This window comes from Anastrepha ludens, chromosome 2, assembly GCF_028408465.1.
Source record: "Anastrepha ludens isolate Willacy chromosome 2, idAnaLude1.1, whole genome shotgun sequence".
NCBI classification, from domain to species: Eukaryota; Metazoa; Arthropoda; class Insecta; order Diptera; family Tephritidae; genus Anastrepha; species Anastrepha ludens.
The window spans coordinates 60,936,245-60,954,885 of record NC_071498.1 but is presented as its reverse complement, the minus strand read 5'-3'; the positions used below and the strand labels follow the sequence as shown (position 1 = coordinate 60,954,885).

Genomic DNA, 18,641 nt, shown 5'->3' with positions numbered 1-18,641 from the left:
AAAGTCTTGAGGAATTATACGCTGTTCTTCCTATGTCAGCAAAACTTCAGAAAGGACGTATCTTAGAGATGAATGCGGAAGGACAACTTCAAAATTTTTACCAAAACTCTTTTCGTATCCAAAAATTAAATAAACTTAACTTTTGTTAGGTATTTGGCCGAGCTCCTCCTCCTATTTGTGGTGTGCGTCTTGATGTTCTTCCACAAATGAAAGGACCTACAGTTTCAAGCCGACTGCAAACAGTAGATATTTTTTTTATGACAGAAATACACTCGGAGGTTCGCCATTGCCTGCTGAAGGTCGACCACTATTAGAAAAAACTTTTTGTTCATTATGGTCTCTGACCGAGATTCGAACCTACGTTCTCTCCGAATTCCGAATAGTAGTCACGCACCAACATATTCGACTACGGTTGCGCATAACGTAGGTTTTATACCAGAGATCTTCATGCACAATTCGCTGGATAAGACCTATTTAATAATGTTTCCCTTGCAAGGGTTTGACTTTGAAGGGTCCTCTTCAATTATCGCTTGCGCTTGTTGAATAAATTCTGCAGATCAGACAGTGTGAGAACTTTCTCGTATTTTTTGCGTTTTGCAACAGATTCTGCACCGCTGCCTGATGCCTTCAATTTACGGCAAACCTTATGAATGAATGAACGAGCGCACTTACACGATGCACGACAATTTGAGATTTCTAAATCGGTGCAATTTGCAAATTTAGCGACTATAATTTCATGCCTCTTCATTTGTTGAGTTGAGTTGTAGTCCTGCATGTCTTATCTGAGAAAGAGCAAACAGCAAAATTAAAAAGTAAAAGCTTTCGTTTTTTGTACAAATTTTGTAAACATTCGTTATATGGAGTAAATTCACAAGACCATCAGGAAGAAGAATTGTCCAAAAAAATACATAAATTAACCATTTGAAACTTGCACTTTATTGTACCAAAATTTAATCTGCTACTCGTATAAAACTGCAGATAACAATTCTTTTTAGACATTCTATCTCAATCTCGTAGAGTTGGAATGAAAAGTGCGAGACATTTTTCTAGTTTTTTGATAAGAATTTGAAAATGTGTATTTATATGGTTTATTAGACAGTGAGCTATAAAAAATACTGAATATAGAAAGAAACAATCAAATGGGAATACTGGCAGCATAAGTATTTTTACTTTAAGATTATAAGATATTTCATGTCCTTTATTAATTTTTCTTCAGTATGTTCAATTGTATGTGAGTATTCTTGTACGCAGCCAAACTTCCGAGTGATTTATTTATTAAATTACTTCAGTACATAAGACAGCACATGAATGTTCTATTTAAATTACAAACATGCGCCAGCACCAAAGTTACAGCTGCTAATGAAATATTAAAAACTTCCGTGAAACATATGAGCCGACGCGACGGTTGTGTACATACAAAATTATACATAAAATAATGTATATATGTATCCATAAATTGTCCTTAAAGCACTGAAGTATATGTATGAATGTATAAATGCGTAGCGACACGTTTCCTATATAAAAGTGTGCCTACCAAAATTGCTCAAAAAAAGCAAATGGAAAACAAAATAAGTAATTGACAACAGCAGCCTGAGCCATGCTGCAAAGTATATGAAGTGTATTGAAAAAAAAAACAAAAAAAATTAGCAGAAAACCCACACAGATTTTCTAGACGAATATCGCATGAATGCCGACCGTAAAATGTATGCATAAGTGTGTGCAGAAGCACACGTTGGCTGGTTGGTCGGACGACAGTGCGTATACGTAACATTTGAGCGGAGCATAGCAGAGCCCAGATATCGGCTATTTGCCGACGCTACCAACAAACAACCGGCTTTTCTATTTCCGTTTTCCTATATAAGCGTTCTACTGATTACAGCCAAATTGCTCAAATATACATACCTGCATATATATGGACGTATAGTTATACATTTAAATTTATTGTGTGTATGCCTTCACATCCCTGCTTTCCCCCTTAGGGACCAAACATCACTGGGACATTTGGCAGACATTCGGTGTCTATGTTGGTGGGGCGTTTGCTGCCGAACTGTCGTTCAGCTGAAGGTTCGGCACGGCACTGTTGATAGGTGCCACACACCTACACACACACACACACACACACTCACACAAGCATGCTCTCATACATATTCATGCACGCGTCAACGCAATCGCTCGAATGGCCTTGGCAGTCACGACGAGCCAAATAAATATTATGGATACAAACAATCATAGCTCTACCCAAGTATGTATGTATAGGTATAAGTACAGGCCAGCCAGCCAGCAACCAGTACAGAAAGGAATGTGTAGATGCGTATATACTACGAATATAAGTATGTATGTTTGTATGTAGCCATCAAGCAGCCCAAATTGGCTATATGCGTGTTCTGACGCAGCTTGTCGCCGTTAGTATGTATGTATGATCCAACAGTGCAGATGGCTCGGGCGGCACCTCGGCATCTCGGCTCGCCGTTTTTGCTCGCTTGTTGGCAACCCTTAGTTGCGCTATAAATCGGCAGCTGATCGCTCGCCTTTAGCTGCAACAACAAACTTTTAGGCATCTGTAAGTACTCCACCATAGTTGCCGGTAACGCGGGAGCGGCTAGGTCATATGGGATTTTGGGCACTACTTTTTTTGCATATTAAATTTTTCGCCGTCGTTCTCGACTTCGTCATAATCATCGGTGCCATCGTCTGGATTTAGGCTGCCGAAAGCGCACACGTAATTTTACACGAATACATGCATAGGCGTGTATATGAAAAGCACGCATGACTAAAGGTATACGCGTACAAACATATAAGAATATTTTTCGAGTTTGGGGGCCCGTACCGCAACGACTGGTTTTCCAAAGACCACCTTAATTTTCTCATTTTCCTTGTCCTCCATCAATGACTTAGCCTGCTTCGTCTCGCCAATCTCGTTTCGTTCTTCGGTATACGCCGACAGATTGCCGGCAAAATGTCGAGTTTGAGGTGACGTAGGGACACAGTCGCATTGTGGATTCCCAGCTGTCTGTGCACATACATACATACATACATACATGACTGGCGAGTCTCAGGCTAGCAGCCAACCAAGCAACCAGCTGCTCACTCAGCCAGTCAGTTATTAGTCGAACGGTGGTGCTGGTGTTTAAAATCGCACGCATAGATTCATCTTCAAATGCTGTGCATACAAAAACTCAGTTTGTGATTTATATAGTAAAAATTTATAGTTAATTTTTAGATAAAGAAAATACTACAAATAATTACGGTGTAGCTCCGGCAAAAAAATCAATTATCGCGTGCAATAAGAAGAATCAGACAACCATAAAAAATGTGTAATAAATTTTATTACTTTGTATGTCTGTGGTGTTATAACAGTGTCAAACTTTTATACCTCACACATACAAATTTCCATATTTGCCATATTGACCGAATTTCCATTTGCTTTTTGCTTTTTCCACTTCATTTATCACTATTCTTAACTAATTCGTTGTCATTTCTATCTACTTTCAGTTTCGGCTGCCAATAATACAATGCAATACGGACAAAATATATCCATACCATATTCACAGCCGCAAACCGATTTGAATTTTCTCAACTCAGTGGATCATAAAGGAAAGATACATCCGAAAATAGAGCGCGACCGTGAAGAAGGTAAATCAATTGGCCTCAAAAAAGTGTATATCGATTTATGAACCAGGAAGATAAAAAAATGTTTGAAAATAACTTTTAGCACCCTGCCGAAAAGGATTTTTGCGAAATCTCTAAGTCCGTTATTTTAATTACCGCTTTCGAAACATTGAAAAATTGTCATAAAAATGCTGTTGTTTCCTTTTCAGCACTCAAAAGCTTTTCCAATTGCCTTTGAGTTCGTTTTTTCTGTGCTTTGAAGAATATAATTAATAAACATTTTGAGTTGTACTGATAATAAGATTTCGAGTAAAGGTCAGCATAGAAATTTACGTTGTAGAAGCTTTTTTGAAAAGGTATTCGATGTTTTTTCCCTTTATCTCAAAGATGCATTTAACATCTTCTCATATTTAAATGGGCAATTATGGTTTCTTTACATCACTTTTACGGCTGAACTATATTTTTAAGGTAGAAAAAAGTATAAATCAAACGAAAAGTGGTTTGATGCTGCACCCAAAAAAGTTAATCAAATTTCAGATTAATTTAATATATAGCGAAAAAAGCAATTCTAAAATGACACCAAATCAAATGCCGAAATATGTACTCCTAAATGTATGCTTTAATATTGATGCTGGATTACCGCTGCTTACGGTTCAAGAAAAAGATTTAGATCAAGATGAAGGTGAATATGTAGATGAAGAAAAGGATAAAAATAAAAATACAAATAAAAATAAAATAAATACATAAAGGTAAAGACAAAGATGAAAGTAAATTAAAATAGTGAATGCAAGGACAAAGGTGAAGGTGAAAATGTAATTAAGGAAGAGAATAAAGATAAAGAGAGGGATAAATATGAGCGTAACGATAAAAAAAAAGATAAATATAACGATACAGATAAAGTGCAATAAAAAAGATAAAATTAAGATAAAGAACGAGATAGAAATAGAGACAAAGTTAGAGATAGAAGAGGGATAAAAACAAAGATAAGGAGATAAAAATAAAGATAAATAAAAAGTCAATTTAATTACTGAAAATAATGACTACGGTGAAAGTGAATATGTAGATAGTAAAATAATAAAGATAGAGATAGGGATAAATGTCAGGGTAAAGATAAAAATAAAAATAAATAGAAAGCAGAAAAGAAAAAATAAGATGAATAACGGAATAGTAATAGAGACAACGATAGAGCTAGAGAGAGGGATGGGACCAAAGGTAAGGAGACAAAAATAAAAATAAAGAAAAAGTTACTTTATATACTGAATATAAGGACAAAGAGAATATGTAGATAAGGGGGAAAAATAAAGATAAAGGTAAGATAAAGATAAAGCAGAAAGGAGAGAGATAAAGAATCTTATAGAAATAGAGACGAAGATAGAGGTCAAGAGAGCGATAAAGACAAAAAGAAGGGGGGGAAAATTAAGATAAATCTGAAATTGAATTATGCCAACTAAAAACAACGGAAACTGTTATAGTTTGATAGAAGGTCGGTCATCCGTCGTTGCATCTGCAACTGCAACAAACTGGTTATATCTTTACCGGCATCTTGCTCGAAAATTAGTAGTCAGTGCCCCTGGAAACTCCTTCCTGCATCAATAAATGTCCACCTTCATGCTCTCAGTAAACTTAACACAAATGCGGTAGTTTTAATAGAACGTTTTATGAAAATAATTAATTTGCAGTCCTTAAAGGGTAACGATTTTCACCGATGGTTCACATACTGACATGGTACAACTTTTGCTATGGTAGAGAATGACAGAAGCCTAATATGCAACGGTTGGCTGACTCTGAATAGCTCCATTTTTTCTGCCTTTAAGCGTCAGAGAATACAACAAATAATAAGGGAAAATTCTTAATATGTACAGACAGCTTGTCAGTCTGTCTAGCGCTAAAAATATCTTTCATGGTAATCAGATCGTTTGCTGAAACAGGGATAAATTAATGAAAAAACTTAACAAAAGAAAGCTTTTTTGGATACCTAGCCATATAGGCATCCCTGGAAATGTATTCCAACCCCTCGATCATTCTCGACACATTCTCCTCGAATGACATCCTTAAAACTATCAACCTCCATTCTTCCCACTTAAAAAAGGTTGAATGGTCTCAGTTTAATCATCCATACACCCTTATAAATCCTGATTGTAAAAAATCCCTATTCCCGACTTCCCTTTCCAAACATCAGATCACAACTTTCATACGTCTAAGACTCGGTCACTCTAAACTAACACACGAACATGTTCTCCTCGAGTGCAGTGATGGTAAATGATTTTTTGAAAAATCCCTACACAGCCCAAAAAAATTCCCTACTTTTCCCTACGCTTACAAAAAATTTTCCATATACAATTCCTAACATTTTTTCTCCTGTGTTTACACTATAATGAGGCACTTGCAACGTCAAAATTGAATTATTTGCTTAAGTTTTGGACTTGGTGCTATTTTGACACTTCATAATAAAAACAAATTTTATTTCAAATATATATAAGTACACATATTTATTATATTATAAACACAAATGTAAAGAAAAATTCAGCAAAAAGACTAAAAATTAGACTTTCTCATTACATTCAGTTCTGTTTAAAGCAATGCAGAGTTTTTATTTTTTAGAATCTGGCACGGTTTCTTTTAAGAGTGGGTTCCTCCGAAGAGTCAGTGGTGTTCCTCCGAAGAGTCAGTCGGAACGGAGGAACTCATATATATGTATATATGCATTTTAAACATAAAAAAAGCTAAAACTAAATTATTTGAAAATTTACTTCAAAAGTGAAAAGCACCAGAAAACTAAGAATTTTCGCGCGAAGAAAAAATCACGTTAGGGTTAACGAAGAAAAAAACGGCAATGTTGCCATATTAACGCTTTTAAAAGTATTCTGCCATAAAGAAAAAAGTCTGGCATGAAACCTTACTGCGGATTTTTATTTTAAATGAACTTTTTTAATTTTTCCCGCTATTTCAAATTTTTTTCTGTCCTTCTTGAAAATTCCTTATATTTACAGAATTTAACAAAATCTGTCCTTCTTTTCCCTACACCCACTTTTTTCGACAAAAATCCCTACATGTAGGGAATTTTCCCTACATTTACCATCACTGCTCGACTGATTTAACTTATTCCAAGAATTATGTCTTATGAATTAATTTTTAAATTTAAAACCGTTCGCGAAATTGCCTAAGCAAGAAATGAATTCTTAATCGACTAAAAACTACTAAAACTTTGAACATCCTCACGCCTTACTTTACTATGCTTTGCCCACGTAAGTTTGAAGTTTTGAGCCCCAAGTCACGATTATTTTTACATTACTAACAAATTGACAAACTACCTAAACTTATTTAAATTATTTGTGGAAATGTTTAATTAATAGATACATTATTGTTTTGGAAGAAAGCTTCTTGACGTCGGCACTGGCATTCACGTGCACTGGAAACTTCATCCATCCATGTGAAGGCTCTTTGGAAACATGTTCCGTCATTCCCAGCTTCCTTATAATGAATTTGGCATTATATTCTATCGCATCTTCGTGGAGATTATTCAACCCTGCTCCCCATTTTAGATCTTTGTTAAATGCTAGGTTAGGTTATGGTGGTAGTCGGTCTGTACGACCAACTCACTTAGACCTTACAGGACCGTTGTGATACCACTATACTACACGAGAACCCCATTTACTTTTCTTCGTTGAACCATTTTGTGGCTCTTATTAAGAGAATTGAAGAAGTATTTACCTAGACAACCTGCTCTGATTTTAGCTTAGGGTTGGACAATTATATCATCTCTTGAGAGGTTAAGCAATTCCTTTGTCCTTTTCTTGTTTATTTGCGGCCATAGTAGCCTAGCTGTTACACGTGTATCTTCATCTCTCCATGATCTATTGACCTCTTGGATAATGTTATTTTTGATTATTTGTTTACTCGTGCCCTAAGGTATTCCAATGGTACTTTTATCACTGAGTAGTTGAAGTTCTAGAGCTAGTAATCAAGTGTCTTGCTGAGGGAGCCGATTTGTCATGAGAGAAGGAAGAAAAGGAAAAAGCTGCTTACTGAGCAAACCTGTTATTATCATCATGGGTTTCTGCCGCAAAAATGTTGAGGATTCAACAGAGGGTTTGACAAACAATGTTTTTACAAGTGATACATGATTTATGAAAGCAGGAACACAAAGATTTAATATTTAAAAAATTTTAATTGAGCTACAGGGGCGCTTCTTAATTATTGACATGTCTAATGGATCAATACCGAAAAATACTGACACAAAAATTTAGCCTCAATCAAATAATAAAGTCCTAACAAAATTGAATTCAGTAACCGAAGGATGAAAGTGTTAGGCCCGAAACTATTAAAAAATAAAAGTCCGAACCTTTGCCTTTGTCGCAACCTTTCAGTTACAAAATCAAAACTTCAAACTCGGAGAACTTATAAAAATATACTTACATACATATGTCCTAAGAACGTGTGAGACTTCAAGGACGCACATTATCGTTAGGCATATACATATATATAACTGCTACTTTGTGCCAGCCGGCCTGCTTTCCCCTCTGCCTGCTGTTTATCAAATGTGCCTAATAATTTTGTTGTCATATGGCCACCTAACCATCGGAACCACCACAACATTGCTGATTTGCTCCGGTTTTGTACACCCCACTTAACCCTTATGACCAACAGTCTGCCAGTCGCCGCCTTCGTCGTCTCAGCCTCAGTCGTGCTCGTAATCCATTAAATAGAAAACGTGCGTTTTTTTAGCAGCTTGCAAAAGTTATCAAACCTGCGCCGGTTGGGTCGTTTTTGGTGCCTAGCCTACAGCTGGGTGGAGGCGAATGGCGTTAAAAGGTTAAAAGGTTTTGATATTTGTATGCAAATATGTTCGTGGCTGCGCCAGTCAGTTGTTTTTAAACACAATTTCATGCCATTTTTTCTTGTATTACATTTTTATGTAAGGGGTGTTTTTTCAAGCATGTGGAACAAAATATCTGTCCGACAAGCTAACCAAATAGGCGCACGCACATGTTTTTCCCGATTCTCTTCACTATACCATAAGATGTAGTGTAGATGTGAGTAAGACCGAGAACCCCAATTAGTAGATTCGATGCTCTCATGTTTTCCGACTTGCTCAGCAACTTGACCTCTGTCCATCCACTACATGAAAATTTTGTGAAAAAATCTTGACCTACACAGTCATATAAAATGCAACTGGTGCAAGATTTGAAATCATTGAAGTATGGTTTGAGTCGTACGTTATAGGATGGGCTAAAAAAACGTGAAATTAAATCTCCTTCGGGGATGAGTCTCATTTCATCAAAGTGATGCCAACAAAATTGTATAGGAATCCTCATTTTATTTAAACGAGCTTTTGGCGATGGAATCATCTCAAAAATTGGTCGCCTAAGGCACGCTATTTGTCGTTTTTGGTCTACTCATTGTGCAAGTACGTCAAGCTGATGAAATTGATACGATTGACAATATGAGAGTCAGCATTAGCCGGTTATTAGCGCGATAAAAGGCCTTTGTTTATGGTACAAAATTATATCGACAGATGCGTTAAATTTAATGTGAACTTTTTACAAACACTAAGTGCCAAGCTAATAAAGTAAGCAAAGTTTGAAAAGAGGAACAATATAGAAAAAATCACCCATTATGTCGGTAAATATTTTTACGCATACATTTTAGTCCATTATGTATAAGTATGTGTTTGTGCACGGAATTTTATAGTTATGTTTGTATGCTGATATTACTGACACACTTTACAACATTTTGTATGTATGCCTGTATTTTTCCCTAAACACAAGCATGAACTTATGTCTGTCTATCTGATTGTCTTATGGTAAAATTTTGACGCATAGGTGTGGGTAAAATATTTTCCTTGTTCTCTTATTCTTTTGTTACTTTAATGTAATCCCTTTTTTGTAGCATTTAAACTACGCTAAAATTCCATTTCTTCAAAGTGCTTCTTTTTGTGCAAAACATTATTTTCCTCTCCTTCTTTCTGCTCTTATGGCTTGTTTCTTACACGTGGTTGGATTACTTTAAGTTGATCCTTTTCGATATTCAACCAAAACTTTGTATGAAACCACATACATACACGCATACATACATATGTACATGAGCATATTGCGGCATTATGTATAAATATATACTTTGTGTTTGTGTTTGTCGTGCACAAAGTTTATAGAACATAAAATGTGCCGTTTATGTGGATGTGCTCTATACACATGCATAATTTATGGCTGCGATAAATGTCCTTAGCGGAAGCCACGCTGTACTAAATCAATCCATCAGCTCAAGCAGTATGTGCCTTTGTATGTATGTATATGTGTATGACTTACCGCAAGAAGGCGAATGAGCACTCGTTCCCTTTTATTGTTGGGGTAGGTTGCCCAAATGGTTTGACATTTTTTCTTTTTATTTCTTTTATTGTGCTAATTCGAAAATTAACATCCTGCTGTTTGTTGGAGTGCCAACTAGCCAACCTGTGCAGGATCCATGTAAAATATTTATTAGCATAAAAGGCAACTTACAGATTGTTGAGCTATAAGTTCGAAGCTTTTTGCACTAGATATTGCATCAGTGTTACAGCGATCCAAAACGTTTTCGGTGAGAAAGTGCATGTTTTAATAATTTTTTATATAATTAATATATATTATATATACCTATATATATAAATATACTAATATAAAAATTCCAAAAATTTAAATACAAAATATATAACACAATAATTAAACCAGAAATAAATAAAATATAATAAAATAAAAAAAAATTTATGAAGTTAAATAAAACTAAATAAAGTTAAATCAAATCTAAATATAATAAAATTAAGTAAAATTAAATAACATAAATTTTTTTTTTTTTTTTGCTTTTCCCATTTATATTATAGGTACATCTGTCCATTGACATTAAGTATGTTGTTTAACAATTTGGTCAGGATTTATATACATCGCTTAATGGCCAGTGTCAAAAGCAATAAAATTAAAATAAACGAAATAATATACAATTAAATAATATACAATAATACAATACAAGTTTCACTTTACATGATTACATTTTACAACTATTTTAACTAAAGGGTGGTTAAGTTTCAAGGGCCTGTGTCGATTTTGAATAAAATACAATTTTTTTAGGAAATTATTGTCATTTCTCTTTATTATGATAATATTGGTATGACTCAATTACGTATAGAACAAAATATCGGCCCAATGGCCGTCGCGGTCTCGGCGGCACACCTCCATCCGATGGTCCAAATTTTCGATGACGCTGAGGCATAATTGGGGTTCTATGCCGTTAATGTGCCGAATTATCTCATCCTTTAGCTCTTGAATTGTTGTTGGCTTATCGACGTACACCTTTCCTTTCAAATAACCCCAAAGAAAGAAGTCCAACGGTGTCAAATCACATGATCTTGGCGGCCAATTGACATCGCCAAAAAATTAGCTATCTTCATCGTTAACAAACAGTAAACAATAATGAGAGGCCTAACATACATTCGTAAGTGCACAGGTTCGAATATCCGTGAATGAAACACCAAAACAATGGAAACATTTTTTTCTAATAGCGGTCGCCCCTCGGCAGGCAATGGCAAACCTCCGTGTGTATTTCTTCCATGAAAAAGCTCCTCACCAAATAACCATTTGCTATTCGGAGTTTCCTTAAAATGGTAGGTCTCTCCATTTGTGGAACAACATCAAGACGCATATCACAAAAGGAAACACCTAATAAAGGGTGTAATATATATATAATTAACATCTACATTTTTAAAAACTTAGTCTGCCTCGGACAACGTATATACAATTCATTAGTCATGAAATGCGTATTGTAATAATGTTCACAAAACATGTCACAGAATCCAAGACCCGAACAGACCAAGCAAGAAATGGCAACTGATTTGACTCATGACTATGTCCCTAATAAACACAGCCGATGAAATTTTTCTACGCATTTTTAATGTCGACAATGCCAAGAAAATGCACCAACTTTTATTATCAAGCAAACAAGAATTCCAACGAAGGGAGTAAAAGGCATACCTTGTAATGCATTTCTGGACCTTTCCTACTTTTAAGGTTGAACCACAATAGATAAGATACCAGATGATGCTACAATACTCAAGATTCGACCTTACAAATGAAAAATATAAAGTCTTGAGTATGAAAAGCTTCCGAAATTCATTTGAATTCCTCGTTAGGAAACCGAGCAGAGACCTAGACTTAGTAATAATAAAATCTACAGGGTGCGCTTTCTATTATGTCGGTATGAAAACATTGAATAACTTTGAAAAAAAAACAACTGATTTGTATAAGTGAGGTATTTTTTTTGGTTTGGTTATTTACAATTTATTAAAACTATGTTTTGAGTACAATATCAATCAAGTGGCCACCTTTACTAGCAATCACAAACTGCGATCTTTTTTCTGCGATTGTCATCACCTTGTCAAGCATTTCGGGTTTTATTGCGTAAATTTCGGCCCGAATGTTTGCCTTCAGATAACCCCACAAAAAAAGTCCGGGGGGGTTAAGTCAGGTGATCTGGGGGGCCAGGCGATGTCGCCTCTTTTTGACACTAGACGTCCCGGGAATTTTCGTTGCAGACATTCAATTGTTGCATTCGCAGTGTGGCATGGCGCACCGTCTTGTTGAAACCAGTAACCGTCTAAACCTTTCTCACGCATTTGCGGGCAGACATAATGAGCCAACATCCATCGATATCGGTTTCCATCGACCGTTTCGTTTTCTCGGTAAAAATATGGCCCAATGATGATTTTGGCACAAATGCAGGCCCAAACTGTTACTTTCCGGTCATGCAATAGCGATTCATGGATCTCGTGTGGATTTTCAGTTCCCCAAATGTGGCAATTTTGTTTATTCACGCTGCCAGAGAGGTTAAAATGTGCTTCGTCAGTCATTCAAATTTGCATCCAAAAATTGGGTTCAGTGTCAACCATTCGAGCGACTGTTTGCCCGTATTTCAAGCGACGTGAATGGTCTGTCGGCAATATTCTTAGTGTCAATTGCACTTTACGCAATACATACGCGCGACGACGATACGACATTGTTGGCTTCTGGGCAACGCTCTCCCCCGCACCGCTTCAACAACTTCATTGGAACGTCTTGATCGTTGATGAACGGCATGTTGACGATCTCCTACTGTCCCGTGCTCAAAAAATTCGACACCAAACGACGAATAGTATTGTCAGACGTTACATGTTTGCCGCGATACTTTTTGCGATATGCGCGTTGATTTAGAACAATAGAACGACTATTTTCGATGTATAGCGTCACTATTTCAGTGCGTTGTTTCGGTGTAAAGCGACCCATGGTTGAAATTGTACTGATACTTTTCGATTCGTCAGGAAAACATGTATTATATGTTGAAGTCGATCGGTTAGTAAATGGCAAATTTTTTCAGCGTTTACATACCGATATAGAAGATGGCGCACCCTGTATATGCTTTTGAAAGGGAGATTAGAGCGGAAGATTGGACGATAATTTTGGATGTCCAGTTTGATCCTAGATTACTTTTTTTCAGAACTATTTCATCAGATATAAGAAATATATTTTCGAAGTAGAAAGTAAATCGGACAAATAACACAATTTGTAAGATATCTCGGCACCAGCGCCACATAGCGGGAAAAGATACACTTTTTCCACTACTTCTTCTCTAACATACCTATAAACAAAAACAAAAAAAATTAAAAAAATAAAAAATACGAAGCTCCAGACCCCTTTTACGTATGTATGTATATGGGTTAGAAAAATATATTAGAAAAAACTCTTACAATTCCTAGGCATTCCATTAGCTCCAAGATTACTCGCTATTTTGTCTCAATCGACAGACCAGTCTGCGCAAGTGGAAATTGAGTCGATTTTAGGCAGCCAAAAATAGAAAATTTCAAAACAAATTTTTTGACGCTTTTCCTTTATTCTGGGCATTTGTTAAATATTTTTGGCAACGCCATAAAACCATCCGCTGATCATTTTAGTGTGAAACTCAAACAGAAGTCTAAAAAAGAGATATAAAATATATATATTATAATAGATATAACCCCTAACAAGCCTCAATTCCAACTAATTCGGCTGATTTTTTTATTTTTTTGTAATTTTTCCAGTTTTGAATCAACAGATATTACAGAATGTCAATCAATCATGGCAAACATTGGCCAATACTGCCAACACCGTCGATTACTCATCGCATTTGCTATCTGCAACACTGCCAATCTCAATACAACACTTCCTCAAATATTCCGAAACAATAAAGAAGGAATCCTCAGGTATTGTCGGCTCACAAATCAACTCAGGGAATTTGAATTTGAGCAATTTGGATACGTCACCATCGGGTTTTAAGGGTGACGTCCTCAAGAATGGCACCAATTTGAGTCTTGCACTTGGCGGCGTCGCACTCGCCCCACCGTCCAATCAACAAGCAAATGGCGCCACACATCATAATGGTGGTATTGTTGGCATGGAACATGGCGGTCATATGACCAATATGACAGATGCTACCAACAACGGTGCATCACTACATCCGGGTGTGAATGGCAATCCACCAAACACAAATGTTAATGTACAAGCCAATAACGGTCAACCCGCCACCGCCAATGGTACAGTCACAAATGGTAATGTTGTAACAAGCACTGCACCGGCTGGCACCACGACTACCTCAACCGGTGGTACCACTACGACCACTGGGAAAAAGACCAGAAAGAAGAAGCCACCAAAGGAGAAGAAACCACGCCCAAAACCGGGTGAGATTCGTGAAATCAAGGCGTTGGACGGTTCCACGTTATATTGTTGCCCCGAATGTCAGATGGCCTATCCGGATCGCAGTCTAATCGAACAACATGTAATCTCACATGCGGTGGAACGACGATTCGTTTGCGACATCTGTAATGCGGCTTTGAAGCGTAAGGATCATTTGACCCGTCATAAGCTGTCCCACATACCGGATCGACCACATGTGTGCAATGTAAGTTGAGCTCAGAAAAATGTGAAATAAATGTCAGCAATGTTTGGTTTTTTGTTATTTTTCAACAGATTTGCATGAAATCATTCAAGCGCAAAGAGCAATTAACTTTGCACATTGTCATACATTCCGGAGAGAAGAAGCATGTGTGCGTCGAGTGCGGCAAAGGTAAGCGAACAATGGAATTCAGTAATGAATTTTTTTTATAAAACAAATGTGACAAAGATGAAGCTAGAGGTCAGAGAGATTTTGTATCTTCCTATGGAAAACTGGTGTAGCACCACAAATAGCTGAGTTAGGTCAAACAGTAATCGCACTGAAATAATCAATAATAATTCTCAATTATCATTATCTGCAATTCTCAACCGACTTATGAAGTAATTAATTGAAAAAATAAACAAGTCATTCATTGTATTTTTTACAATATTCGCAATATTTTTCATGCAACATTTTTTTCGTTAATTTTTTTAAGCTTCTTCCAGACAGAATAAGAAGATCTCCACCTGGCTTTTCAAGCTCAGATAAATATATTTGAAATCCTTCGAGCTTAATCAATAAAAACTAACTTCTTCTTTTTGATTGGAGCAATAACCGCTTAAGCAATTTGGGCCGAATTTAGCAAAACGCATCAATCGTTTCTCTCATGTTGTTTTTGTAGCAGCATAAACGTTCCCCATATACAATATATACGGGGAATGCTGCTTTAGTGACAGTCCATAAATCTGGGTCGTTCCGGTTAGATTAGATTAGGTTAGATTTGTGAGTAGTTATAGAATCTACTTATTAATAACCACTAGGTTCAGTGGTTTCGTCCTCTTCAGCCTCCTAGTATATATTGCTTCATCGCAAAGAGATGAGGCTTCAGCATTGATGTGTTGCTCAATCCTATTGGCATGCTTGACAGCGTAGAGATTTATCATTCATTGACTGTATGCAATTGTAGGTCTCTATGTAGGTCGTCATTCCGCATATACCAGGGGGCGTTTACAATGTCCCAGATTACCTTGTTTTGAAAACCTTGAATGATTTCTACATTACTTTTTGCGGTGCATCCCCACAGTTGAGCTCCATAAGTCCACACTGGCCTAAGGATTTGTTTGTAAATTAACAATTTATTTCCAATGCGTAATTTAGACCGATAAACCAGTACAAGTTTCTATATTTTAAATTAAGTTCAGTGACTTTGGTTTTGACATCTTGCTTCCACCTGAGCTTAGTGTCTAATGTCATGCCCAAGTACTTTGCTGTACAAGCATACGAAACGTTTGCGGAAAATATTTGAATGGGTTTGTAGATAACTCTTTTGTTTGTAAAGTTTACGTGTACCGATTTAGTGTCGTTAAGTTTAATATTCCACAAACTAGTCCAGTTTGTTATTACAGTCATCGATTCCTGTAGCTTCGCAGTAGATTCACCCACGTTTTCGCCAGCAGCGAGGACGCATGTATCGTCCGCAAACGTCGCTATTTTGCAGGATTTAGGAACAGGCAAATCAGAACTATACAACAAGTACAATACAGGTCAAAGTATGCTGCCTTGCGGATCGCCTGCATTGATTTTTCTAAGGCTGGTATATGTCCACGTTTTACGCGAAAATATCGATCTTCATACAAAAATGAAAAAAAAAAAATTTTTAATTTTACTAATTTCAAAAATGGCGCTGAAGTTGACCCTCCCGAAAAATTGGATCTGGACGGTGTTGTCCATTTTGGCTCTTCTATTTATCTGAAACACAAAAACCAAAAAAAATATTGATAAGTATGACTGTGGTTATGTCCCGTACTAGAATAAAAACAAAAAAAATTCACAAAATGGCGCGGTTTTGAATTTGACACTCTAAAAATCGTTTTTTTTTTTTCAGTTTTTTAATCAAAAAAATACGAAATAGTATGACAATATGATTCTAGTACGCACGATACCTATTGATATTGTGAACAATATATTAAAATTTCAGACGATTCGGTTGAATAGTTTTTCTTTTTTTTGACAACACCAGACCGAAAAAAATCGTTTTGAGATAAATGAGTTTAACGTTTGAGGTACAGGTACAGGTAGTTAATGGGTTGTAAAAGCTATAATATTGGGAATTTCTGCATGAAAATTTCACGGTATATTCTTAAGATACTATACTTTCGAAATACCGAAAAAACAGAAAATCGATGTTTTGAAATTTCCAGACCGGCGGGTCCCCGCCAAAGTCCGCCTATCCTGGTTCGCATAGAATTAGTCATGGCGCTATTATTATTATCATTTCTTTCCACTTTCTCCATTTTGTATTTCCAGGTTTCTACCGCAAGGATCATCTGCGCAAGCATACACGCTCGCACATTGCACGTCGCGTCAAGTCTGAAGTCTCGGCGCAGAATGTCAACGCCGGCAGTGGTAGCGGCAACAATGTGCAAAATAATACGATACAAGGTTCCTGAGGTTCGTACAAGGACTTTTGGTAAATATGCAAAGAAACTTCACACTGTAAACTGCGCCATTTTGAAGTTAACAACATGCATACGCGCGCTTGTCAAAGGCGTGTGGGATGTTAGTTGTTGTCTTCAATATGTGCGCAGTTGGAAGTTTCTCTGAATATTTACTGACTGTCCTGCTAAGCCTTAAACGATGAAAGAAGATGATAAAGAAAATCCATAGAAAGAATGAAAAGAAACTGATTTTTTTTCCAATTTTTCAACAAGAAATACATTTTTTTTGTTGATGTATTAAAGTAATTTTGTTCAAAGGATTTGCACTACGTAAGATGAAAGTGAAAGTAGTTCTGCATAGGAGTGTGAATGATGATAAAGCAAATCGCACAAAGCTAAAAGAAAATATGGCGTTCCATTTGTATAATAGTTGAGCGCTAATAACAACTACAACAACTAGTTATAACTGAAACCGTTTAATAGCAATTTTGATGTACAAAATATTTATTTAAAATATGTATGATGTTAGGAAAAAGAAAAACACAAAGAAAAACGACGAAGATGAAATAAAAATAAAATATTTATATACGCTGATGAAATGATAGAAAATACTTAATAATGACATAAACACACGAATAGCAACTCATTGAAAAGGAACGCGCAAACAATTATCATTGATGCATACGAGTGCATACATACATGCATACACATATGCACACATATGTACATACAATTGTAGGTGGGGATGCGTTAGTTAAGTACGCAAAACTCGAAGCGCATTTAGACTTAGACTCAAAAATAAAATGGATACGAATATAAGCATAAGTTGAAGGAGAAAAGATAAAATAGTTTAATAAATTTAGTGAACAATTTTTATTTGAATTATTTTAGAGGATCTGTGATCTTTTCTGAATATTAAAAACAAACGCATTAAACAAGACGAATGATTAATGAAGGATATACGAGCGATTTCGCTGAAAATAGGTGTATAAGTTAAACAAAGAAAAGGAAAGTGGACACACTGACTAATAGCGAACATAAAAAGGAAATAGCTATGTAAGAGAACGCAGCCTGTAATCGAATGCAAGCAAAAACTGAAGCAAACACTTAACGTTTTTTATGTGTTGCGAACTTGTAAAAATTTTAATGTGCAATTCTTAAACGATAATTTAATATGATATTTTTTATTGATTTTTATAATTCCAATTTTGTTGTGCTTTTCTGTTTTGTTTACGTTTTTCTTCGATATGAAACCAAATATTTACTAAATATTAAGTAAAATGCAGCAACGGCAAATAAATGCTTTGTGAAAAACGCAAACATTGAAAATATAAGATGTATTACGCATATATTATATAAAAGATATGCAAATACTAAATTTAAGCAAACACGCACCTAACTAATTGAGTTATTTTTTTAGAACTGCTAAGGCTACACGTACTGCAAAATTCTTATTATATGCATACAAAAAATAATACGCGTGCATACATAAATATGTATACGCAATGTAAATAAGTATTGAGAAAATGTGTAGTATTGTAAAAATAAGTATTGAAAATTCTCAAGTAACTACTTATTAGATACTTCGTTTGAATTTTAACTACAAAAATACTCGTACATAGAAGCATACAACTAATACATAAATATTTGTAGGTTAGGATTCAACTGAATACGCATTAATGTAAAAAA

At 35.8% G+C, this 18,641-nt stretch overlaps 1 protein-coding gene across 1 annotated transcript in view; it reads left to right on the top strand.

Annotated features, from left to right (window-relative positions):
- LOC128871595 (zinc finger protein 205) overlaps nucleotides 1-18,236 on the top strand; it is a 44,032-nt gene extending 25,796 nt beyond the window's left edge. The window contains exons 2-5 of the mRNA XM_054113462.1: nucleotides 3,493-3,633; nucleotides 13,685-14,541; nucleotides 14,610-14,706; nucleotides 16,822-18,236. Coding sequence (XP_053969437.1) covers nucleotides 3,493-3,633; nucleotides 13,685-14,541; nucleotides 14,610-14,706; nucleotides 16,822-16,964 — 1,238 coding nt within the window. The 3' untranslated portion in view covers nucleotides 16,965-18,236. The remainder of the gene's footprint in view (nucleotides 1-3,492; nucleotides 3,634-13,684; nucleotides 14,542-14,609; nucleotides 14,707-16,821) is intronic.
- Nucleotides 18,237-18,641: the final 405 nt, after the last annotated feature.